General features: G+C 39.4%; 1 protein-coding gene across 1 annotated transcript in view; it reads right to left on the minus strand.

The window, feature by feature from the left end:
* LOC121857297 (ADP-sugar pyrophosphatase-like) overlaps positions 1-21,829 on the minus strand; it is a 31,248-nt gene extending 9,419 nt beyond the window's left edge. Inside the window, exons 1-5 of the mRNA XM_042353285.1 lie at positions 21,745-21,829; positions 16,805-16,942; positions 13,294-13,392; positions 4,620-4,777; positions 4,013-4,164 (exon numbers count right to left, since the gene is read on the minus strand). Of these exons, the coding sequence (XP_042209219.1) occupies positions 4,013-4,164; positions 4,620-4,777; positions 13,294-13,392; positions 16,805-16,920 (525 nt within the window). The 5' untranslated portion in view covers positions 16,921-16,942; positions 21,745-21,829. The remainder of the gene's footprint in view (positions 1-4,012; positions 4,165-4,619; positions 4,778-13,293; positions 13,393-16,804; positions 16,943-21,744) is intronic.
* Positions 21,830-27,642: the final 5,813 nt, after the last annotated feature.

The raw sequence follows: 27,642 nt of genomic DNA on the forward strand, positions 1-27,642 counted from the left end.
CCTGACATTCCATCAGAAGGTCAGTAATATGAGACCACTAATCCCCCACCCTACCTCTACCCAACATTGAGTCGGTCAGGTACACAAGACCCACTAATCCCCCACAGCTCCATGGGAGTGGAAAATACCAGTCTGCTGTAACACAGCTTCAGTCATGCCAACATCATATAGATTTTAAATTTTCAAATATATTTATTTTACTAAACTTTAAGATAAACTATTCTGGATTATTATAATAAAGAAATGGAGTTTCTAACTTAATCAGAGCTGCACCTACAGACTCCGGTAGTTTAGACTCGAGGAAAACTTCCCCAGCACCCAGAGGTCTGGTTTAGACACTCGGGAACTTTTCTCAGTAACCGGAAAAGATTCCGGGATAAGGAATTTTCCGGGGTTGAGAAAGTCGTCTGGTTAGCCGGAAATCTCTCATGCCCGGAAGTGCTCTGCACCAATTGTTCCGGGTAACAGGGATATCACTGTACTATATCATTTCTTTAAGTGGGGGTGAATGTGTTGATATTGTTTTTATACTTATCATATATTTTCTCCAATAGAATGTGTACTACCTTTACTATTTCTGCATGTACTGTACTGTAGTGCAATATTTTTCTTTTACTGTACAGGTTGACAATCCCTTATCCGAAATCCTTGGGACCAGATGCATTTCGATTTTTGGAATTTTTCAGATTTCAGAATGGTTAGTTTTTTTTTTTTTTTTTACAGGGATCAGCCCACCCGGGCACAGCAGGTCACTGACTCACATTGGGGCCTGGGGGCTAAAATATAATAATTATTATAATTATAATTACAGTGACCTCTCGGTTAACGAACTCAATCCGTTCAGAAGGTGCGTTAGTTAACCGAAACCATTGTTTCAATGGGTTTTTGGGTAGTGGTTCCAGCTCACCGAAAATTTCCTAAATTCAACAAAAATGGTAGAAAAGTTCACTTACTTTGAGGTGTGTGTATGTAGAAGGCTCCTGGATGATGATGATGATGATGGGAATTAGAATGGGGGTGGAGGAGAAGGAAGAAGAGAAGGCATTGGGGTGGAAGAGAAGTCACCCCATGGCACCATTTCACCCATAAAATTTTAGTTCTCTTGGTGTATTTCAAGATTATTTTCTTTAAATCAACACTGCACTGCATTATATATTGTCAATATGTAAAATATATTTCAAAATGACCAATAATTTGCTTGGAAACACAGAAAAAAAGCGTTTAGTTGAAGAGAGTCTCAAGCAAGATGTTACCTCCACTGAAAACAGAGAGAGACTAACGCCTGTCTGGTGTGTTAACAGGCTGGATGGCACGCCAGAAACTAGTTTCTTTACCTTCAATTATGTTCAGTAATTGTTAAAATGACTAAAAAAGTTAATATTAAACTTTTAAAATTATTGAATAGTATAAACTTCTTGATATTTACTAAAATAGTAAGGAATTTAAGCCCTAGAACCGATTAATGTATTGGCAGACTGATACTAAAGCTGGTTGCCCGGTCAGTGCAAGCGAAAACATGTTGAGGTCGGTTCGTAAGAACTTCGTTAACTTCGTTAACCGAATTGAAGATCCTTATGGAAGGCAGTTCGTTAACGAAAGTTATTTCGTTAAACAAGGGGTCACTGTATAATAATAATAATAATTACTAGGTCTAGGTCATGTTTCTCACTTTTGATATTTTTTTCATTCTTGTATTTCTTTATTATTATTTTATTAATATTTGTATTATTATTATTTTATTTTTGTGTATTTTTTATTATAAATTTTATTTACTATGAATTATTATTAATTATTATTATTAATTATTATTATTATTATTATTATTATTATTTTTATTAAATATTATTATTATTATTATTATTACAGTTGTACCCCACTTAACGCGGTCAATAGAACCCAGAGGGTCCCGTGTTAAGTGAAATCCGCGTTAAGTGAACAACAGAACATATGGGATTAATTCCAATAGAAACCGGCCCGACCCCCAAACTCCACTTTTTGAAGGCACATACCTATGTTGTAGTAAAAATAACATCTTAATTTTATGATGGTACATGCACACAATTAATACTTAAGAGAAATAGAGAAATACAGTCGCCAAGTTAATGTCCATTCAAATAATGGACTCAACTCCCTCCCCCTCTCACACTACACTGCCGGCTCTTCCCTCTCAGAGAAATTTTTGGGGGAAAACCACTAAATTTTAATAAATAATACCTCAAACTAAAGTTAGGATAATACAATTGACATTGCTGGATTCCTTGTAAGACCAGGAATATTTTGAATATAAATGTCATATATTTTGCACAAAAGATAACATAGTTACCTAGAGAAAAATTTTTATCTAAAATTTGTATGTTTAATGCAAAATATATGATGTTTATATTCAAAATGATCACCAAATTATAAGAATTCCAGCAATGTAAATTATATTCTGACCGGGTAATTTGTATGAATTTTATGAGCTAAAACAAATATCTTCAGTTAATAAAAAAAAAAATAATCTTCACGACACTATCTGTCAATCAAAGTACCCCACCTTGCCTCCCCCCCTCTTCCAACCGCGCGGTCAGTCCCAACCCTCCCCCCCACCCCCCACCAATCCTCCCTTCCAGGGTTTTTAACATTTAGTATTAAATAATACCTCAGATTAAAGTTAGGATAATATAATTGACATTGCTGGATTCCTTGTAAGACCAGGAATATTTTGAATATAAATGTCATATATTTTGCACAAAAGATAACATAGTTAATTTGAGAAAATTTTTTATCTAAAATTTGTATGTCTAATGCAAAAATATGATGTTTATATTCAAAATGATCATCAAATTATAAGAATTCCAGCAATGTAAATTATATTCAGACCGGATAATTTGTATGAATTTTATGAGCTAAAACAAATATCTTCAGTTAATAAAAAAAATAATTCTTCACTGGGTAACAGATGGTCGGTCGGTCCCTCCCTCCCCCCCACCCCCACCAACCGTCCCAAGGAGATGTGTGGGATAACCACTAAATTTTAATAAATAATACCTCAAACTAAAGTTAGGATAATATAATTGACATTGCTGGATTCCTTGTAAGACCAGGAATATTTTGAATATAAATGTCATATATTTTGCACAAAAGATAACATAGTTACTCTGAGAAAAATTTTTATCTAAAATTTGTATGTCTAATGCAAAATATATGATGTTTATATTCAAAATGATCACCAAATTATAAGAATTCCAGCAATGTAAATTATATTCTGGCCGGGTAATTTGTATGAATTTTATGAGCTAAAACAGGCAGTCAGGCAGGATGGCGGGTGGGGCAAATCTAAAAATAGCGTCTCGAGCCGGACACTCACCGCGTATATGTGGAAAAAATCCGTGTTAAGTGAAAGTTCAGCTCTGGCGAGGCACCGCGTATATGATAAAACGCGTTAAGTGAAACCGCGTTAGGCGAGTAATACTGTATTATAATTATTATTACTATTACATTTTCCCCCCAGGCCCCGATGTGGGTCAGTGACATGTACCCGGGTGGGCTATTACCCGTGTAAAAAAAAAAAAAAAAAATTGCTCCACAAATTTTTTTTCTCGGTTTTCAGAGCTTTTCGGTTTTCGGAATTTCGGATAAAGGGTTGTCAACCTGTATTTGTTTTGGTGAGCAATTGTGTTATTTATTCATATGCTCTATTACAGGAATGCATTTTTTTAAAGTGTGAGTTACTAAATGGGGCTTTATTCTCTTATCAACCATTGAAAGTCGGTCCCATAAGCATGCCTGCCAATTGGGACAGTGTGAATACAGCACACTGTACACAAGGAGGCAGCATGTCCGGTACTGTGCTTGATTGCCTTCACTTCCCCAAGTTGTAAACTTAGGTAACCATTTACAGCTGGGTGAACCGGGAGTGCCCGGAGATCGAACCACCGACCCCTGGAACGGGAGGCAAGTGCTGTATCCATTTGACCGCCACTCTCCTACTGGTAATATAAGGCACTTAATATCAAAATGATTAACTTACCTGAACATTAACAATCCTCATGGTACTATTGGAAATACCAGGATCAAGGGCAACACATCTGCCTATTCCAGTTATAACCCCTGAGAACCCTGTTTCCTCCTTGAGCTCCCTCAAAGCTGCAGCTTCTGCTGTCTCCCCAGTATCCACTAGTCCTACAAAGAGGGTTAAAATATTGATACAGTACAGTATTTCTAAGTGTCCAGTGGTCCAAGTTCTGTACAATGGATCAACTCAGAAAGATATACTGTACAATTATGAGAGTTTTGATACAATTACAATAATCACGAGCAAGATTCAGTGATATCCCCGAGAGCCGGAACAATTGGTGCAGAATGTTTCTGTGTTTGAGAGATTTCCGGGTGGTGAGATGAATCCTTATCCTCAGAAAATATCACACATTTACAGGATTTTTACTAGCATTAGTGAATGTTTCCAAGTCTGCATCTGACATGGAGCACCATTGCTATGGATAAGTAGCTAGGCAGCTTCTACTAGCTTGAATACTAGCTGTGAGGTTTTACTGCAGGTGAAAAGCCAAAGAGTTGTATTCATTTATGTAAACACTACTGTACAATATACTGTACTGTAAATAAACAAAATATATTACCTGCAGGCATTTCAATTGTATAGGCTTTAAGTGGAGGCCTAAATTGCTTGATAAGGACTAGAGCACTGGGGTGTCCGGCCCTGTTAATAACAGCAGTTACGGCTACACTGTCCTGCTCCGATAGTCCTCGAGTTGTGCGACTTGCCACTTCCCATACTCTGTAGGTAAACAAAGGATTACAGTATTGTGCCTGAAACTCAGTAGTGAATTATTTTCTAGTTTTTCTCACTTCCAAGATAATTTTCCACTTGCCTGAATGTCGTAAATTCCATATATCACAGAAGTTAAGAAATGAAGAACTGTGGTACAAAATCCCATTTCATGATCAAGAGAACAATGCAAATTGCTCTCAAGATTAAAGTACGTACAGTTTATGTGCCCTCGGGTGGAGCCTGTCAGTGCCCAAGGAGCATGATATACTGGCAACAGGATATACTATCCATGCAGACTATGTTTACATTGCAAATTATATACAAACACTTTTCTCAACTAGTTGAATGTGTTTTTCAGAACTCAGAGTCTGTGATTTTCTTAATACTGTATGTACACCATTGAAGTTTTATGTAAAGAGTCCAACTTTTGGAGTTCAATATGATTTGAGGCTCCTCAACTATGTTTCACGTATGTGGCTCAATCTCTCTCAATATCCTACCAAATTTAAAGTCATTCTCAAGGGGTGAGGAAGAGTGAGTGTAGGTTACTTGGTTCAATTTCTCGGCCAAAAAGCTGAAGACTGAACTAGAAAATCTCATGTTATGGTTGAGGGGAAGAAAGAAGTGACCTTTGAGAGTTGTTTTAGTAAGACAATCTCTGGAAGAGCCTTCTTTGTCCTAGATGCTAACTCTCTATTCTTATGTTACACTGTGATGGTCTAGAAGAGGAAAACAAGTGTCTGCAAAAAATAATGATCCCTGTTACATAATTAGAGGCTTTTTATGGTGAAATTAGAGCCTAGTTACTGCCTGCCATATAAAATTAGGCACAAAAGTTTTTGTCTGCCAACTGCAAAATAATGAAAGTGAAATATCAAATCACAATACTGTACTGTACAGGATATTGAGGCTCTACTGTACTAACTCATTTAAAAAAAAATTTGACACAAAGTCTGAAAAAACACCTGGAAGTGATACCGTTGTCAATGTTCCAAAATAGTCTAGGAAGCATCAGGATATATGTAAAAATGCAGTTGATAAGACGTCTGGAGGAGGGTGAGTATTGGTTGTAGCCGGGGCTTGGCTACATCAACACTTAGAACCATCAACAAGAAAGACCAGACAAGATATGGTTTACTACTTCGTGAAGACCAAAAAACTCACTTAAGGACCATTTACTCATTTCCCGCTGCTGCTAAGTAGTAGTATGGTAGTCTAGTACAGTATATATTTTTCTTTGTAGTTTTGCCAGTTTAGCTATTGTTTCAAGGTGATTTATTAATATCTCAGACCTTATTTTTTAAGCATGGCATGTTAGCATGAGTTAACCTTATTTATAACACAAATCTTCGTAAAGAGGATGACAAGAAGGGAACAATAAGGTTATCTTACGAACTTGCCGATGCAGGACACATCTTCATAGTTCCACAAGGACAAGAGATTTTTCTTACATCTGCTTCATGAGTCGCCATCATCAACACTCACTTTCCACTCTAAAATTGTCTTTCAAACAGCAAAAAACTTTGTTATAGCCTGACATATCCAGCCAATCACAGGACAGTTACAGAACACAGTATAGGTCACATCAGAGGTTACACTTACTGCTTCATCTTGAGGGGAAGGGAGTGTATTATGGAAAAGGAAAACCATAATATGACTGTTGCTCTCTAAGATATAGTTGGCTCTCACAGTGCTGCTACAACACATAGTCACAGTGGACTTGATAAATGGTACAATGTATTGTTGCTGATCAAGCCAAGAGTGTCATATTGCACTGACCACGGTCATACATGTTAGTTAACGTAAAATCAGACGATTCATATTACACTCGATTGCCCATAAAACATGTAGCTTTAACTTCTTTATTGAGTCCCCCAGTTGACACATCCATTTTCTCACCACTTCAGTATGCCCGAATCCTCCGTTTTCTCTCATGTACCTCAGAGACTCTGATATTCCTTAGTGTTATGAAGTTTTAAATTGCAACTGAAGTCGTACATGTTAGATAAGTAAGATATGTCTGAATACAGATGAAACATTCAAGATACCTTGTGAGTAATGTTGAAAGCTTTAACTGTATTTACTGTTCTTAAATTGTCAAATAAGCTTGAAAAGAGTCTGCCAGTAGAAGTGATGAAGCCCTAACATCGTCCTTGGGGGATACCATGAGTGCCAAACTGATACTGAAGTTAGAGCGTTTTGATTCTCAATCATCAGAGAATCTGATGTTTGTATTGAAATTATTGTCAGTTTTATATTTTATAAAGTAATTAATATCCTGACAAGAATATGTCAGTCTTCTTATCTCCAAGATCTAACAGCAAACTCTCAGTAGGCCCTTGCCTGTATTTTTTATAAAGTCGTAAGAAAGATGTTGTCAGCTTGTGCATTTGACGTCCATTTCAATATTGCCTGGCAAGCTCGAACTCTGATTAGATTGTAACAATAGATGTAAGAAATTAATGTGACTCATGACACTGATTTTCATAGCCAAATGTACAGCAACTGATCTAAATGAAATGTAAGGCGTGAATTGCCCGTTTGGCATGCCCGAGTTGCCAGTTAGCCTCGTATATAAACGTCTGCGCCAGGGAGGGTGACACTTTTGTGACGTTTCCCCCACCGTATCTCAGGCACAGTGTGTTGTAGCTGAATACCCGCAGCTGCCGTGGATCGGAAGCTGCCTACCAGCCAGATGCCTTTAATTCAGCGAGATTAAAACCAAGGAGTAACACACTCTGGGAGCTATACACCCATGAGATGAGCTCTCTAGCCGTGCATCGGAGTCCAACCGATGCTAATAGTGCGCTTCATTTGTTGTAGTAAACACCAGTGAATGATACTGGTGTACTAATCTCAGTTACATGTGCAAAGTAGGGTTCTTGTATATGAATGGGAATAATTAGCAGAAATATAATTGTCCCAGTTGAGTATGAAACCATGAATATTGCTATTGCCATGTTAGGTTTGTTATATGTGTTGTGAGTAAACCATCAATGTGTGCTCCCACTGAGAGCTGGTACCTGTTCCATGTTGTTCACTCATGAGGTTATAAAGAAAGTATTAATATCTGTGCTATTACCAAGTGTGTAAAATGACCATCTTTATTGTCAAAGAAATAATATAACAGTTGTTTAATGTTGTAACAAATAATAAAGATCTATTTTGTTACTTATAAAGTAAGACCTAATGGTCCATTCCTGTCTGAGTGTGTTTAAATTGTCATCTTATTCACTTTTGATTGTAATAAATATTGATTTAGTAAAGTGTTAGTATCAACACTTTTTCCCTTCTAACAACTGCTTCTCAGAAAATAAATACTGTAACTCACGTGCCTAAGCTCGCTACCACGCTACCTAACATTTTTAAGGATATCAGTTATATTCTAATAAAAGCCAGGGTGGTGGGCCCTTGTGAGTAACATCATTATACCAATAGGTTTTGTTAAAGAATGATATGGTTTTCCCAGGTTAATCAATTGTATAGAATGTAGCTAAGCACAGATAAATATTGAAAGAAGTCAGAGGAAAGATAAGAAACAGTAATGACATTGAAACAACTATTTAAGATATAGAAAAGAAGGATAAAGAATATTGAAATAAATAAATAAATAAAAACATTGAAAAAAATAACACTTAGTAAAAAAAGCAAAATATAGAAATAGTCACAAGAGTAAAGTAGAAATAAAGACAGAAAAATATATTAACTTAGAAAACATAAACAGAGAAAATGATATAGAAGTTATAATGCAATACTACAGTGATATCCCTGTTAGCCGGAACAATGGTACAGAGCACTTCAGGGGGTGAGAGATTTACGGCTACCCGGACGACTTTCTCACACCTGGAAAAATTCCTTATTCCCGGAACCTTTTCCAGTTACTGGTAAAAGTTTCCAAGTGTCTAAACTAGACCTCTTACACAGATGCACACTTCCTCAGAATGTTTCTGGGTGCTAGAGATGTTTTCCTTAAGTTTAAACTACTGGAATCCATAAATACAGTTCTAATTAAGTTAGAAACTCCATTTCCGTACTATAATAATAAAGAATAGTTTACCTAAAAGTTTGGTTAAATAAATATATTTGAAAATTAAAGATTTAAAGGATATGGGCATGACTGAAGCAGTGTGTTACAACAAAGATTGTTATTTTCCACTCCCATGGAGCTGTGAGGGATTAGTGGGTCTTGTGTAACTGATCTGATGGAATGTCAGGTCAGCCTTTCTTGGCCGGGGTTTAGTGGGTCTCATGGCCTGAAGATGTCTTGAATAAACACAAAACCTAAAGTATTTTTAGAAAGATTGTGATAAGTACAGATATAAGTAGAACTAAGCAAAGTTGTATCCCTTCAACATTATGTTTTAAAACATGGAGTAAGAAAGGTGTGGGTGATGAGAGAGATGGAGTGAAAATGAGTGTTACCAAGTGCTGCTTGAGAACTGACATTTAACTCGCAACCAGTCAGTCACACACACGCAGATGTGTCTGGAATTAGCCGTTTAGGGGGGGGGGGCGGTGTCCGGTCACTTTTACCCCCAACAGACCCTTTTCCCTCTGACTGGGAGGGGGGGGGGGAGATTATGAAAGGCAGGTTTTTTTACTTTTTTCGCTTATAATATATCACTGACTTGACTTAGGAGAACATAATCTACATGGCAAAAATTCTTGTAAGATAGGCGATTAATTTGAGTATAAACATCCCTTATTTTGCACCATACATAATAATATTAGTAATTAACTCAGTACATTTGAGTACAGGTTGTGATAATTTATGTGGTTGCAGTTTCAAAGTTTTGTTACATCACTAGTGTATAATGAGTCTCCATATGCCCTGGTTTATTCATTGATCAGTTGTCTAAGTACAAAAGTAGTCCTGTCGAGCTATCATGTATCAATTAATTTTAAAATATAAATTATAAAGTTAAATGTTATAAGACAATGGTTTAGTAGTGCTGTTGATGTGTGTGTTGTGCAAGTGTCTTGGCATGTCACCTCACCACCTGACTCCTGAACAAACTCTTCATCTATACAATGTGCTTGGCAAGCTCAAAACACACACACACACACACGAATTAAAACAACAAGCATCCAGTGAGGGTCTTGTTGTGTGACTGCATGGAGGCAAATTAAAAGATCAGTGTCATGGTCACGTTGACTGCTGATCTATTTAACTAATGATTCTTATTAAACTCCACGCCCGCAAAACATGAGTGAGTTCGCGACCCCTAGAAGGAGCGTGTTTACCCTCGCGATCCCTCCCAGTAAGTCCCGCCTTTGTGAAGACAGTTATCAATGCGTTGTTATTTCACTTTCTTCTGGGAAGCTCAATCTTGAATTAGTCTGTGTAAATCAACCCAAGTAATTCGCCAGACTTTTGTCAACTGAGGGTCATCTTTGAATGAGTAACAGTTAGTTTGTTTGTAATTATTGTCATTGCGTGAGTAGCGATCACTGGCAACTCAGGGGTATATAAACTCAAGATGGCCAGGGAGAGCGTCCCCTGACGCTGTCCCTTTTGTCTCCAGGTATGTTCTGGGTTCCCTAGCCATTCAGTTAATTCTGTCAATTGTAGTGAATATCAGTGTTCACCAGTGTTGATGACTTAATAGTTGAATTGTCATTCACCCAGTGTAGAAGTAATATAACGTAAATACGTCTGTCGTCTAGACAAGAGAGTTTGTTGGTGTTGTCATGTTTCTCAGTCCCCTGACGCTGCCCCGTTTGTCTCCAGATCCTTGGGATTCTTGAATCGCTCTACCATCCAACAACGGCCTCGGATGTAGTAGATGGCCAGCCAGGATCACATATGAAAAGATGGCACCGATGCGGCCTGATTAATGTGCCCGACGACTTCGTTGGGCCGACCCCAGACCCGACATGTGTCTGGCTACCCCACAATAACAAAGGCCGCGAGCCCTAGTGTTCTGCCCTGGGTTACTCCTTGGAAGTGAATGTCCTGAGAGTGTTGTAACATGTATATTAGGGATAATTAGTTGGAAATAATTATCCCATGTTGGGTAGTGGACCCCTGCATATACTAGTGTCATTGTTTATGTATACTGTATGTTGAATAATCTACAATGAGTGCCATGTAATGTAACACCAGTAATGTTGTGAGTAAGAGTAAAGAAGAAGGTACTGAGTTTGCACTAAGCCCAGGAGGTGAGCCTGGTAGTTATATGATTAATACAATATCTTTCCCCACTGATTGCATATTAATAAACTTGTTTTTAGAGTACTTTAGGTGTATTCATTTCTCCCACAGTATTTTACCTTTATTTCCATCCAAGTGACTTGATACCAAAATTACCATACTCATGTGCCTAGACCCTCAACCATGCTACCAAAAGAATGTCCATGCTACCAAAGAATAGGTGACGGAACTGAGTAAGAGTAAGAACTAAGAGAAGTAAGTAAGATGAGGGAGGTGTAGAAACGGAGAGGAAACCCGCCCCCTCACATTGGTGGCAGGCTAAAAAATCCGCCCCCTCACATTGGTGGCAGGCCTAAGACCCCGTCCCCTCACATCAGCTGTTGAGGAGCTTATCACTTGGCAACACTGGTGCATGTTACCACTCCTCTCCACTCCACATCTCTAATCACTCACATCATTCTCACTCCATATTTTAAAATGTTATGTAATGTAATGTTGAAGGGATACAACTTTGCTCATTTATACTTATACTTATCACAATCTCCCTAAAAATACTTTAGGTTTTGTGTATATTCAAGACATCTTCAGGTCATGAGACCCACTAATCCCCCACCCAAGAAAGGGTGACCTGACATTCCATCAGAAGGTCAGTAATATGAGACCACTAATCCCCCTGACATAGAATCAGGTCCCCCACCCCCCAAAGAAAAAAAAAAACTTTAACTTTCATCTTTATTCAAGACATTTTCAGAAAATTCTCTTAATTTTCAACCTGGGAAAATTTGTTCCTAAAGCCGGAAATTTTTTTAAAATTCTGGCTTTGGAAATGATTTTCCGAGCAAATTTAAATTCCGGCTATCGGAAATGATAAAAAAGAAGATATCTCCGATTACACAGACACTTTATTAAAGAAATAATAAGAAAGATAAATAACAAAAAATTAATATTATCTCCCCATTACAATGTAAAGACAGGAGTCACCTAATACATCCAGTCCCCTACTTGAAGGACCTGTAGGTGAGCAGGAGACATGCTTGGAGTTGTTATGTACACAGCAGTGATTAATTTATGCTAGAACGCCTTTCCAGCACTTTTAACTTGCACAAGTACAGTAAGTGATATCTCCATTAGCCGGAACAATTGATGCAGAGCACTTCAAGGAATGAGAGATTTTCGGAAAAAAATCCCCCATTCCAGGAATTTTCCGGGTACTTGGAAAATTTTCTTGGAATTTTCCAGAAAATGTGCCCCTCGGAAAATTTCAATTCCGGCTATCGGAGAGTTCTGGGTTTGAGGGATTCCGGCTAATGGAGATATTTCTGTTTATTGTAAATGTAATCACATAGAGTATCAATAAATACTGACATCAATACTTTGTATCTAGTTTCTTCACAATGTCCCCCTACAGATTAACTGCCTTTCTTGGTCACCATCTGTCTGGCTTAATACAGTTCCACCACTTCTTAATTTACAAATACATTAGACTCACACGAGGGTTACGCTCCTGGGACCTCGTGTGAAGCCCAAAAATGCGTAAAGTCAGAAACACTCCTAAAAGTCTCCTAAATCGGCATTAAATCACTACAGTATATACCCTGTATAGACGTACATATACACTAGAACTCATAAATCACTACTGTAATGTGATACAGGCGATTCATTTTTATTTCTTGTGCAAAATATATGATGTTTATATTCAAATTATTCGCTGTCTTGCAAAGGTTCTAGCAATGCAAATTATATTCTCCTAACTTTAGTCTGTGATATTACATAAGATAAAAACTTTAAGCCTAAAACACCAAAGCCTGGCTGGGAAGATGGGGTTGAGGGGGAGGGAAGGTGATGTGATGTGATGTGTTTGACAGCTGGCACCGGAAGGTCTAGTGAAGCATTTATTTATTTATTTATTTATTTATTTATTTATTTATTTATGTCCTTCAGAGTGAGTTTTTGTTTTTTGCTTATAAAATATCACTGAACTGATCTGGGAGAATTTAATTTACATTGCTGGAATTCTTATAAGATAGTGATTAGTTTGAATATAAACATACTATAGTTTGTATTAGACAAACATTTTGAAAATTTTGAGTTGGAAATTGTAATCTAACCCCCGGCGTATACTGTAGTTGAAACCGCGCAAGAAAATCTGCGTAAGTTGCGAGTCTACTGTAAAGCATTGGTGGACAGGGAGTGTGGTCAGATAATAAGCAGGCAGTGTTCAACTACACTCTTAATTTTCCAATGTTTAACAGACTCACGATTTTAGCATTTATGATATATTGGCCCCTTTAGGGATGAACCCAATGGTGAAAAAAAAGGGGGGGGGGGTGAACATTGTCCAAATATGATAAACAATACAGTACCGTACCTTTTCCTACCCGTGTGGTCTGTCCAGTGAAAATTGTTGAGTGCCAACCACTTTCCTCGGGCCAGCTCCTCTTCTTGATGTACTTGAGAAATGTTTGTTCTGAAAGTTTTCATAAATATAAGTACAGTATCATGATGGTTAAAACTTCAGCTTAACATTCAGGAAGCTCTACAGTGTGAATTTTAAGAGACTGTAGGAGCGTCCATTGAGGTGTGCTGCTGAAATGAATCCTGATATTTGTGACAAAATAACTTAAATCTTGCAATATTATTTTCTTTTACATATGTAATATACTGTACAGTACCGTATGTTGGACATGTGTAAACAAGATTATGTACATTACGAGTCAGTCACATTCATTACTTCATAAACAGATGACACCTGCTGTAAACCATGTACAGTACAGTACCTGTAATTAATAATAATCTGCTTTTGCTATTAATTTGGTGGAAATTAATTTTAAGGTGATCCTAAAAATAAAAACATGATGAAATTCAAGTGTGTGAATCCACATCCTTTAGCTCCTTGTGATTATCACAGCATATGTACAATTACCCTGTACAGATACAGACCTTTAGTTCTGGGACCCTTGGGACCAACACCAAACTTGCTGTGGTAATTTTCCAGTTTCCTGGGTCCTAGGATAACAAACTTTCTTCCATGAATTAGAATTAGTCAAGTTGAGAGTTCAGTCAGTCCAGTCTATAATGATGGGGTGGTCCGGCTTAGCTTGCCTGCTTTCAAAGATGGCGAGGACAAGGCTTTATATCTGGTTAGTTCTGAGTGTTGCCAGTCTTTTGAATATAAAAATGGCAGTAGACATTTCCACATCATTGTCCTCAGATTATAAACAAGTAAAACAAGCCCCCAACAAGATCCCCTGTGGGCATAGGCAGCATTTCCAGGCTGCTAAATAAGAGTTGGTGAAACTTACAAACAGTTTTTTTATTTATCTAGAAAGGTTGTTTGATCAGTGGACTGATAGTTGGGGTATTGAACAATTATATGCCTCTGTCAGGCCATTCATTGATTCTTGATCAGTTTATGTCTTCCCTGTTACCAGAGCATAACGTGCGAAGTCTAGACAATGCTGTGCAGTTGGCTGCCGCTCATAGCTTCTACCCCAGTCTAACTCTACATGTAACATAGGTAAGAGAAGTACTGAACCTAACCCCATTGTTCCTGTACCTTCGTCCCGGAGTGAGAAGTTCTTGAAAATAAAATGTCACGGGTGTGGAGAAGTTGGCCATTACAAAAGTCAGTGCCCTTAGAATCCCTTAAGCATTCAAGAGAAGCAATAGTCCTCCTAGATATAAATTGGGATTTTGTTTTGAGGACTCTACCCCTCAGAAATTTGTCGCTACATACTGGGACCATGAATGGGGTGAGGGTTTCAACATTTCTTCATGTATTTTAGTCTCTAATGACATTGACATTCTTTGCTATGGTGAGCATCGGCCAGGTTTCCTGAGGTTGTGTGCACCTGAACTTGTATCATTTATAGTATGGTAATGTACAGTATACTATACTCTTGATTTAGAGGGAGGAATTTTTTCCATTATTTTTCACTCGATTCAGTGAACTAGTTCACTAGATCAAGATTAATTCCGTTACCGTAGAACGTCGATATAACGCGAGGTAGGTCCCAAGAGAGGTCGCTTTGAACAGAATTCGCACTAAATCAAAGTGTTGTTTCAATGGAATAATTTAGTTTGGTACTTGAGAGAAACTCAAAATACTAAAAAGACTGAGCCTACCCAAATGCACCTCAGCCCATCTCCTAGAATAAACAAAACATTGTTTTTTGGAGTATTATGTTAAAACAAACACTCATAAATCAACACAGCTAAAATTATGGGATGTGAAATGGTCTGTTTACTAGTGATCAGCTGATGGGAAGAGAGGTGACTAAGTTTTTCTCTTATAAAATGTCACTGAACTGACATGTTCCAATTACAGTACTTTTATTACAAAGGGCTAAAATTTTTATCTTTTGTGCAAAATATATGATGTTTATATTCAAATTATTCTCTGTCTTGCAAGGATTCTAGCAATGCAAATTATATTCTCCTAACTTTAGTCTGTGATAATATATATTATATAAGATAAAAATTGTAAGCCAATAACTACCCAACCCTGGCTGGGAGGATGGGGGAGGTGACAGTGACAGTTGGCACCGAGGTCTAGTGAAGTATTTATATGTTTCTTTATGTCCTTTAGCTTGAGTTTTAATTTTTTTTTTATAAATTGTCACAAAAGTGACCGGGGAGAATATAATTTACATTGCTGAAATTCTTAAAAGATAGTGATTAATTTGAATATAATCATGCTATAGTTTGCACGAGACAAAAATTTTAGTAATCATTTAGTACATTACTTTGAGTACATGTACAGTACAGCTTTGCCTTAAGGACAGTGTAGCGTGCCCAGAGAAACATTAGGCGCAAATTTTAAAGTATGATGCACCAGATTGACTCGCACAAAATAGGAAAGATTCGCCTTAAATTAAAACATTGTCCTTAATTGTGGGTGTTGCTTTAAATCAATAATCTTAAATTGCATCGCTTTAAATCGACGTTCTACTGTAATATCCTCACACCTACGGAGACACATCAGACACATGATGTGTACATAGACCCATTCAAAACATAATTCATGGTCTACCTTAAACTATGGGTGTTCGGTGTTTATTTTCATTTTTTCTATACTTTCCAAACCTTTTCCCAATTGATAGCTGTACTCTTTTGACTTTCTCCCCCACACCACTTCCTTTCTGAGAGACTTTTGGCATGATGTCTAAGCACAGTAGTTAGTTGACCAAGAGGTAACAGTGAACAACACATGCGGTGGCGGCAAGACACAGATCGAGCAGATGTAAACAAACCCCATGCGCCAAGTGACACATTTAGTGCGGAATTTAACGGAATCACGCTAGATTTAGTGAACTAGTTCGCTAAATCGAGCGAAAATAACGAAAATTCAATTTAGGGAAAATTTTGATTCAATGGAAAGGGGTGGGTCGTATTAGTTGGTTAAATCGAGATAATGCTGTATTGACCGCTCGTTGTTTAGAAAATTCTCTGGTCTAGCTCTGGCAGCAACAATACCCAGTTCTATTCACATCATATTTTAGGAATGTTTTCAACATTTGACAGCACAGTACAGTATTCATATGTACAGTACAGTAATCATAAAACATCTGCAGGAATTAAACTTAAATTACTGTACAGGTCACTTTGAAATTCTGTCAGTTCTCTACACAAGTGTTACCAGATAATTTAATCCACATGGTATAAAATGGTGTATACCAATACCCTGCACCTGTGGTTGAATGTACCAACCTGGCCAAAACTCGTGGCCTACAACTGCTCATAAAACCAAGAATAACATCAATGAGACTTTCTTAAGGTCTGTAAACCAATGAAAATTAAAAATAAATCACTTCTTAAGCTCTGTCAAGATACCAATTAAAAAAAAATGTTCAGTGTAGGTATAACAGAGACAAACTTACCCAGAATTACCTAACATTGTTTTAATCTGAGTTCTGATAGTCAAGTGCTTGGAAGGAGAGACGACAGATGAATATGCCTTTGAAGACAGAGAGCCTAAGGTTAACAACTTCAGCATCTGATGATATCAAGGTCAAAACCTGAAAGAAAAATACATCAATTACAGTTTGATTATTTTGCATGACTTCACTTTTATGGTAAAATGAACTGAAAATTAGGAACTAAAGCAGGATATAGCCTCTGAGTAAGTGACCACAGACACCCTCAGTGCATCTACCAGCAGACCCAACAGGAACGCATTACTTGAGTGAACGATGTCTACGTCTAGAGGCCTTGAAGATGTACAGTGACACGCTCATTGCCTAAATGGCCAGCAAAGGTATTCATTCATGTAAGATCGCTGCAATTTGAGTCCCCAACTATAGAAAAGAGAGCTCCAAAAATCCAGGGTAGGTACAGTATTCAAGTCAACCATCTCAGCCCTTGACCATTTATGATCAAAGGGTTGTGATGAAAGACTTGTGATCTTTGAAAATCATCAAGCAACAGAGAGGTTGTGGGAAGGACTAAGAGACCATGCAGTATATTGTATCCAAACTGGGAAGTTTCATGTCTAAACCATTACCCAGTATAGTAATCTTTCCATTTGAACTGTTATATAAAATGACACCATGGCCCAGTCTTCTTCAAACTAATTTTCCCACGACCCAGTGCAACAATATCTGATACCCTCACGACCCTATCGCTGTGTCAAGTCTAATAAAAATGTTTTACATGGGATCTCAAACAAAATAACAGGTACAGGGTATTCCTGATAGTTTCAATGGAGTACTGAAAAAAAATAAAGTAGTGAGAGTGATTAAGATCATTAAAGAAGCTTCACAGAACACTCATTTGTCTCAAGAGCTGTGCATAGTAATTGTAGCAGAATCATTTACTGCATCACACTGACATTCAAGCTTTATACACGACCTTTTTATTTCAGTCCATCTCATCAAATTTCCAGTAATTTTGGAACTACAGGTGTAATCCTTTTTTTTAGCCACATTCCTATGTCATGGCATGTTCTGTTGTACGGGGGGTTTAAATTTTTGCTATGATTTTTTCTAATTATTCTTTAATTTATAATTTCTCATTGTTTTTGTGTTTTATTTACTAATTCTCTAAGTACAGTTTCTTTTCAATTTCTAGGTGTATTAAGTTTTCTGTTACGCTTCTCTTAAAATTTCTAGGTACAGCTACTCCCCGACTTATGACGGGATTAGAGACCGACATCCAGGTCGCAAGTCGAAATGGTCGTAAGTCGGAAATACTTAAATAACATATAGAAAATCTAAAATGGGTGTCTCTTTTTCTTCTCAGCACCACAAAACACTCACTTTTAAGCTTGCCAGCCATTTTAAAGTGAATTACAGATGAAAATTTTGTCTGTGTACTGACTTTGGGACTCGAAAATACATAATTTGATCAAATTTTGGTACGACTGAGGCAGGTCATAAGTGCGGGTGGACGTAAGTCGAGTAGGTCGTAAGTCGGGGAGGAGCTGTACTGTTTTATTTTATTTTTCTCCTTAATTCTTTCTTAGTTCTCTATATTTCTTTCTTCTTTGTTTCTTATAAATCTTTTATATGTTTCTACTGTATCTTCAATACTCATCATTGGCTGCCATCACCAGATTTTCTCTCAAAATGTAAAACATAACATGAACCTTTTAAACATTAGGTAGCAACGTGGCCAGGGCTAGGCTCCTGGGTTCTAGAGTTTATTCAATAGCACAAATTATTAGGGAGAATAAAAAGTAAATGCTGCAGTAGTAATGACAGCACAAAAAACATTAAGGTAATTTATTACGCATGAAGTAGAGGATATGAACACTTTTCCAGAGCACAAAACACAGGAACCACTCCCGGAGGTTAGCTTAAAAGTGGGTACAATTACGTTAACACTGGTATAAAATATCAGAATACCACTGGGCATTACCCGTACTTCACAGCAAAAATATGTATTTCAATTTAACAGAAGCAACGTTCAGTAGAAACTACTACATCTCCCGGTAACATTAGACCACAGTTACACACGACCAGAGGGGGTCTAGGAATATTAAAAGGGGGAGGGGGTCCAAAAAGATGTGGGTGGGGGAATATGGTGAGCACAGCGCGTCCACCCAGCTGTTTCTTTTTTGGGGGGGTGGGGGCACTGTAAGACCCTCAGAATTTTATTTTAAATCTGACCAATATCATGGGCATTTTCAGGCCAATTTGAAGCCCGGGCAATTCGCTAATTTTTATTTTACGGTCTTCTATTATTCACGGATGACACCCTGGATGTACCCAAGAATATTTGCGTGTAGTTTTAAAGTTGGCAGCATTTTCACGGCCAGGTCGGGGGGCGCACGATTTTTGTGCCATTCCACAAGGAAAATAGCGACACAATTGAATCTAATTGATTTTACATACTTTTCAGTCTTCGTTTCTGTGAGGAGATGTTAATGGCGCATCACGCATGCACAATATTGACTGACGTCATCCAGTCGTGACCATTTATGTATTGATACCTTCACGAGAATTTTTTTCGACCAATAACATTTGATTTTTTTCAAAGGAAGCAGCCCTGATAATTTCATTGACCAGTCTAGCAATAGCCAGCCATGGTGTTGGTTGGTTGTCATTGTGCTCCTACGATTATTTTAAGTTTATTACAGAGTTTTACGAGAAAGACGATTATTCTATCCAATTCTTACCTGGTCCTTCCACTTCTAACTAAGGTATTGTACTTTCGGACATGGTGTGCCCCAAAGTTTTGAACTACTGATACATTTAGGTTAGTTTAAGCTAGGCCTATCGCCCCCAGTTAAAGGTCAGGTTAGGCCTACCGGGGGTCCAGGAGGAGGAGGCCCCGACTAGAGGTCAGGTTAGGTTAGATGACTCGTGTTCTCCCCCACCCAAACACCCTGATTTCTCAGGCTCTCCCCCATTATTGTTGGGGGGAGCAAAAACAAGCAATTTCCGCACAAAATAAAGGTCAGATTCGTTTATAACACACCAAAATACATATGAAAAACATATTGGTCAACCCATAGGGACTCCTGTTGTAAAGTAAAAAATTTACCCGGATTTGAACTGATCGCATCAAAACCACCAGAATTTTTTTTTATCAGATTCTTTGGTTGCTGTAATCTGCAATTTTACCGATTTTTGTTGGAAATCACTTTTTTGGTAGTGTGGGGAGGTGTGTAAAAACGAGTGATTTCCGACAAAAATCAATATAAACATCGATTAAAACCCATAGTTCACCTCGTGAGCTAAAGTGGTAAAATAAAAAAGGTATTATTTTCTTGTAGTGCCGTTCATTCCTACCACTAATCTATTATCATATTCGGATAAGACGTCTAATTACAGTGGGGTATGCTATAACGAATCTAATTGGTTCTAGAACCTTGTTCGTTATAGCATTCGTTCGTTATAGGATTAATCCGTTCCAGGCCCCCAAATACAACCACTTAACACTGAAAAATATAATATAAAATTGTAAAAAAGTGCATAAATATGCATCTAAACCCCTGAAATAAAGAATATCATTAATACTTGTAATAAAAAACAATAAATTATTAAAAAACAAAAAAAACAAAAAATTAAATAATGTTCGTTGTAGGAGTTTCGTTCGTCATAGTACAGTATAAGATAATTTTAATCTATTACGTTACCGGAGGAAATGTATAATAACGGAGATAGCTCTTCTAAAATATTTTCTATTTTCTTCCATTAACATCCCGCCATTATCGTCTGCCTCTCCTCCAACACTGCGTGTCTCCTGCGTCCCCTTCATAAATCATCCTGCGCATGCGTTGCTGTACACGTCACACAGCCAATCAAAAGCCTTTATTATTTTGAAACCAAATAAAATTTTTTTGGGTTTAATTCGCGGTATTTTTGTCCCAATCAAATTCGATTATTGTTTTTGGTCTCTCATATTTTGAAATTCAAGTTCAATTCCAACCATGGAAGTCTGCGATGGGTGTCACTTAAAGTATATGGAGCTGATTGCGAGTTTTTGGGAAAAAAAAAGAAGAAACTATAGCATTTTTTCGATCGCATGGTGTTCTTCCAACCTCAGTAAAGTGTACTAAGAGCAAGACTGAATGTAAATATAGCAAAGACCAACATATGTGGCGTTGGGTAAGAATCCCAGAATGCAACGACGAACAAGAACCAGGCCAATAAGGTAAGAAATAGGTGATTCCATCATATGGTGAGAGTCAGTTAGGTTAGGTTAGGTCAGGTCAGGTTAGGTTTGGTTATTGTTTTTCTAGTGTTTTATTGTGTATTTGTTAGTCGCTTATGCACTTTTTTTTTTCTCGGAAAACGTCAAACGAAAAAAAATCGCTAAAAAACAAGGGCTAATTTCCGCCCAAAAGGAAGGTCATATTCGGTCTCAGCACACACAAATACACAAGAAAAATATATTTTTAACTTACTACAAGTGAACGGAACTACAAGAAAAATTTACCAAATAAAAAAGGATAAATTTACTGCGAGAATAATGTTGATAAATAAATTCTACATTGCCAAGTCACATGAACTTTGTCAGCCGCTGTAGACTTCATACAGGATTAAAAAACATTATCCTTCACTCTATTCACTTCAACATAGTACACCTATCCTACAACTCACGTTATCTTCCTATTACACACTAGTGAAATACAAATCAATTCATCTATGTTGACATTGCCACTCCTGTTGAATGCAAGTGATGTTATATTAGCAACAGCAGAAACACAGCACCTTCCCTCTTCAATGTCACCAACTCTCAGTCCCAAAAGTCACTCAGGTAAAAGGCTAAAAACTTGCTAAACTTCACCCAGATCAATACAAACTCGGTATAATTCAATAAATGAATACAAATATCGTGTGAATTCAGTAAAATAACCCTGATAATCCCATACAGTTTATCAAACACAGTAGAAAAGGTTGCTAAAGAGATCTTGAAATTAGCTCAATTTGATGAATAGTAATCATCACGACCTCAACTGTTTATCACATATGAACCAAAGAATTATATACCCAAGACAGGAATGAGTCGGTAATAATACTAGCTGCAACCTCAGAGCACAGTGACGTCATTTTATGTAGTCCAGAATTAGGATGACGCTACAGTCGTCCTTATGTAACGTCACGTTGTCGTCTGTGTGTTTTAAAAATCTTGGACTACAGCCAAGAATAGCCATTTTATTTACTTTTACTCTTATCCTCTACACCACTGATCGACTCGTTATCCTCTTGGGCGATCGGTCACGTTGTGGGGTACGAGATGTTTGGTTCACACTCAGGAGGGATGGAGGAAGGAAACTCACAATGTGTTCTCTGTATACATGTTGTATTGGATGTACAATGCAGCTTGTTGCTGGGAAGGCAACGTGGTTACAAGCGTGATGTAGAGAGAGCTGGTTGGTGAGGGTGCTCAGAGGAGGACGAGCTTGTGGGTCGCCATGCTCGCCGGCGGGAGCGAGGACCGCCAGGCAGGAGTAGGAGGAGGTGGTGTAGCTTGCTGCGGCTGTAGCTAGAAGAAGAGAGAGAGGTAGGTCACCACGAGGTCAGGTCTTATATAGCGGAGGTAGGCGTGGCTTAGTAGTTGACCTCCGTCATGTATAGCGGCGCTGGTTGACCCAGACCACGAGGCATACACTGAGGAATTCGCGGGGTCGACTACTCAGCGACAAACAGCGTTTGTAGGGAAGGAATCCACTACAACGTCTCTGTTACTTATCCTTTTCTTTTATCCTCTTTACCAAATGATCGACTCGTTAGCCGCTTGGGCGATCAGTCACGCCTCTGTCACGCACTGTTAGCAAATACTGGGTATGCACCGGCTCCTGAATGTACCTGAACCCGCTCCAGTGTTGGTCAAGTCTTCTCTTGAAAGAGCTCACACTCGGTGCCGTCACAACACTCTCTGGTAGATTGTTCCAAGAGTTCACAACTCTCACTCCAAAAAAGTTTGCCCTCAATTTTCTGGACTTGCGGCTTCTTCAATCTTGAGCTGTGACCCCTTGTGGGGCGAGCGTCCGCCAGCTCCAAGTAAGGACACTCAACTGAGTAGTGCCCCCCGAGATGCTTATACACCTCAACTAGGTCCTCCCTTGCCCGTCTGTAGTATAAGCTAGGCAAGTTCAGGCGCTCCAATCTCTCAGGGTAGCTGAGGTGCCGAAGTGCAGGCACCAGTCTGGTGGCCCTCCTTTGAACATTTTCAACCAACTGACAGTCCCTAGCATATCTCGGGGACCAGACGGGGTGACAGTACTCCAGATGGGGAAGCACTTCACTCATGAAGATCGTTACGAGGGACGGACCGTCTAGATATCTGAACGACCTTCTTATAAGACCCAATACAGTAATTTATTTGCCTGATTTACCTTCTTCTCGCAATGGCCCGAGAACTCCAGCTCATTGTCAGTAAAATTATTGATGACACCATAATATTTCAGTTTAACTTTGTTGTCATAGATACTAAGAAATTCGTCAATTTACTAAAGAAAAAAGTGGATACTTTTTTATATTTTTTAGAAGAATATGGATACGTTTTGATTTTTCACACTGGCGCCACTGTACACGGTAGTTCAACATGCCGGGTAGATCGCATCCCTGTGTTATTTGCAAGAGGAGAAAGGATGCACATCCACATTTTAATTTTCATCGGTTTCCTAAGGACAGAGATAGGCAATTTAAGTATTTAATCTCTTGTGAGTTACAGTGAAAATGTGCAATTATATATTGAAATACATTTCAAATAAGAGGCAGCAGCTTCATCAGTCACTCCGACTCACTTGATACGAATTTGACAGGAGTCGCAGATGGCAAAATGCCATTGACATTCCCAGAATAAACGTGAAGAATTGTGAGGTTGTAGCGTACTGTTTGTGGCCAGTTGTCAATTCTCTTTAGTTGTCTATTTTCTCTTTGTATGGGCACACAAACGTACGTACATGTAGATATCTCACACTCAGGAATGAGGTAGAATAGAAACTCACAATGCGTTTTCTGTATATATATTGTTGTGTTGAAAGCATGTTTAGGTGAGGAGGAAATGTCGGTGGCCCCAGTAGGGCGAGGAGCTTTTCTAGGCAAGCACTGGTTTGGTAATAGAGTTGTGGATATGTGGAATAGGCTACCGAGTGCTATAGTAGGATCGGGGACGCTAGGGAGCTTCAAGACGAAGTTGGATAGGCACATGGAAGTGCTGGGATGGGTGTGAAAGGGATCTGTCCTGTATGGGCCAGTCAGCCTCTTGCAGTATGCCACTTTCTTATGTTCTTATGTTCTTATGTTACAAGCAGCAGACAAAGCTCTACCAGCTCCTTGTAGTCGCCACGTGTAAATGGTTGGGCTAGAGATTCACGGAAGAAGTCAGCCATCTCCTGCTGGCGCTCCTCAAACACTCCGGGCATTGCGGGGTAGTAGTAATTCTTTTTTTCATTGTACGCCAGTTGAGAGAAATGGGTCTTGAACCTAGAAATGCAATTATTGGGATTAATGTATTTCGTACTATTCTATAATATTGTTTTAGGGGTATTAAGATTGATATGGTCGATCATTTGCTTGGTGTTTGTATATCTTATAAGTCTAATAAAAGAAATTCCACTAAATTTGTTCATTAGATAATAATATTCCTTGTTATTTTATAAAGCCGATCTCCAAGAAAATTTACAGGGGTGTTTCCTAGATAAATACAAAGCACTAAAACTTTGAACAGCATTGTAGGACCATTTTTTTATTTTTGGAGGGCAACGGTCACACCTTAACCTACGTACAAAACTAAAATCAGAAAAATAAAATACTGGTGGTATTACCTTAATTTAGATGAGCCTTAGTGTGAAAAAAAAAAAAAATCAACGGAAGCCATATCACAAATGGATGGCTTTACTTTATATTGATACAACGCTTCCACAATTCAAATTCATTTTCAAAACATTTATTGACAAATACATCAAAAGGAGCTGGTTAGCATGCTAACTAGCCCGCCCAAAACTAGTCTTAACAAGAGCTCTTTAATATTTTACTCTAGTGGATCCTCTCCCCTACAACTCCCAACTGAGCTCAGGCCGCTCGCCTACCAGCCAATCAGCGTACAGCATAACATAACATAAAATGCTAGTGACAGGGGGCAAGGAGGTTCAGGGGAAGGATAAAGGGAGGATTGAAGTGAATTTTAGAAGGAGAGAATAGGTGCAGTGGCTAAACACTGCTTGCGTGAGGGAGTTTAAGTTGGAGGCAGCAGCAACTCGCCTGGACGCGGCGAGGAGGCGGCAGGACAGAGTCAGGTGAGCGTCAGGTCAAGCGTCAGGTGCGTGTTGGGTTGGGCCATGGTTTTTCAGTGCTTGGTCGGCTTGATTGTGTGTGTTGTTTTCTTGTTTGGAGGAAATGTCTTGGTCTTCTGTCTTCTGTCTTGGTATTCTTGTTAGCTTGAAATTGATTTTCTTCTTACTCTCCTCCTCTTCTTGCTCTCTTGAAGTGTCCATTCATTCGTGTTTGGGTCTTGTTCGTCTTCCTCGTGTCTTATGTCCTCATAGGTGTGGAAGAAGTCGGAGACGGTGAGGTTGACCACGTGGGCTTCAGCTCCACGGGCCTTGTGGTGTTCTTGATTCTTTGTGGAGTGTGTCTTTTCTTGAGTCTTCTTTTCTTCTGGTTTTTTCTTGTCTTGGGAGCGTACAGCAAGGAGGGCCTCTTTGAAGCTCAGTTTCTTGTCGAGTCGAGCCTTGGCTATCCTGCATTCCTCCTTCCATTTGGGGCAGGTCCGATCGGCAGAGGAATGTGGGCCGCCACAGGCAGCGCATTTTTTCACTGTGTTAGGGCAGACAGTGTAGCAGTGTCCGGGGTTGCCGCACAGGGAGCAGGTGTCCTCCTGCGCCTCACACTTGTTGACAGTGTGTCCGTAGTGCTGGCATTTGTGACAGCGTTTCGGTCTGCAGTAGGGCTTGACTGGCACAGTTACCCACGCCAGTTGAGCCTCCTTGGGTAAGGTTGCATGGTGTCCGATGAGGGCAGTGGTGTCGGACAGCTTCTTGACGACTTGGAGTTGTCCCTTGAGGAGCTCACTCAGCTCTGCTTGGTCCACGTGGGTAATTTCGGCGTGGGAGATTACTCCCAGCTTCAGGTTGTCCGACTTGAAGGCAATCATTTTTATAGGAATGCCGTTGATGTCTGGGATCTCCACGAGCTGTACGGGCATATCCTTCTCGGTGAAGGTGATCTTGATGTCACCATGGAGCTTCAGTCGTTTCACCTTGGTGACCCCCATGATCCCATTGGTTTCAAAGAACTTCTTGAGAACTAGAAGGTTTAATTTCTTGGGGCAGGTCGGCTTATCCGGACGTATTAATTCAATTCAATTTCAATTGTTTATTCCTTGATAGAGGAAGCGGGATCCTAGTGCTGTCACTAGGTACCCCTGTACAATGACACCAGAAGCATCTGGCAAGTGTGACAAGTATATACAGTATAAATATTATAAAGGGGCTTACTAAAGCCTAAGGAAGGAAGGATATTCTTTTAACATATAATCAATGTTATTTACAAAATATCTGGCCAGTTTGGGGAGGATCATCGTGTCTCCGTCAGGGGGTCTCTGGACGTATCCGCGCCACGTTATCAAACTCGTAACCATTCATGGTGAGAGAGGGTCAGAGAGTGTCGCGTACAGCCAGCTACGCCGAGAGACTAGGTCTATGGAGCCGACGTAGGGGTACAATCGCCGACCTAGTCTTGACCTTCCACCTCAAACTCAAGATCAGAGAGTTTCACACCTTACGCGTTCTCCCCCGTGATTGGCTCTCGCGCTACATGTGCCTCGATTCCTTATGCTCCAGAATCATATAGATATGGGATCGGCTGGCCGGATCTCGAAAACGGACACGAAAACGACATATGCTGCCATCACAGAGATGGAAAAACTAAATCCACTGGCCAAGTTCTCAGTGCGGCCCAACCTAAAGGGGGAGATGATTATTCACCCCAAAGACAAGGACTTCGCCACCACCCTCGACACTTACCTGAAAAACTCCACCACCGTTGCATCAACCAAGCTGGACCCCGCCCAGAAACTGATGAAATCGATAGTCCTCCGGTACCCAAAGGAACTACCCCTCGAACCCCTGGAGAACCACCCGAAGATCATAAAAGCCGAGAGATGCTCTCCCCCGTCCGACAAGACGGCCACCACAAAACAAGTGCTCATAACGCACTACGGTCCACCTCCCAGCACCATAGACCTCAAAACCTGGGGATCTACAAAGTGAGGCCCTTCGTCCCGGAGCCCCTGTGGTGCTTCAGATGTCAGAAATACGGGCACCATCAGACGAGGTGCACGTACAAGGAAATCTGCGCAGTCTGCGCATAGAAGCACGGCACACACTTCTGCCTCACCAAGTTGAAAAATGGAGAAAAAATTGCCCCCAAGTGTGCTAACTGCGGGGGCAAACACCACGCCTGGAACCCTGGATGCTCTAAGAGGACAAAGAGGGTCCAGGCAAACCGACCAGCAGCAAGACCGGCCTGCACACCAGCCCCACCAAGTACCTTTGTGTGGGGAACCCAAAGGCCAAAACAACAAAGCCAGCCTCCTCAGCCGGTCAACACCCAAAGTGCAGCCCAGTTTCCTGGCCTCACCACGGCCACACCTCAGCCACCCAAGCAGCAGACAACGACAACCACGAAAAAGACAAAAGAAGCACACACCAAGGCACCAGAAGGAATGATACACGTATCAGACCTAGCCAAGGTACTGACAACCTTCGCGGAGGGCCTAGCCGGACTACTGGGCCACAAGATCCAACCCACACAGCTCCAAA

Source organism: Homarus americanus, unplaced genomic scaffold (assembly GCF_018991925.1).
Source record: "Homarus americanus isolate GMGI-L3 unplaced genomic scaffold, GMGI_Hamer_2.0 scaffold20465, whole genome shotgun sequence".
NCBI classification, from domain to species: domain Eukaryota; kingdom Metazoa; phylum Arthropoda; class Malacostraca; order Decapoda; family Nephropidae; genus Homarus; species Homarus americanus.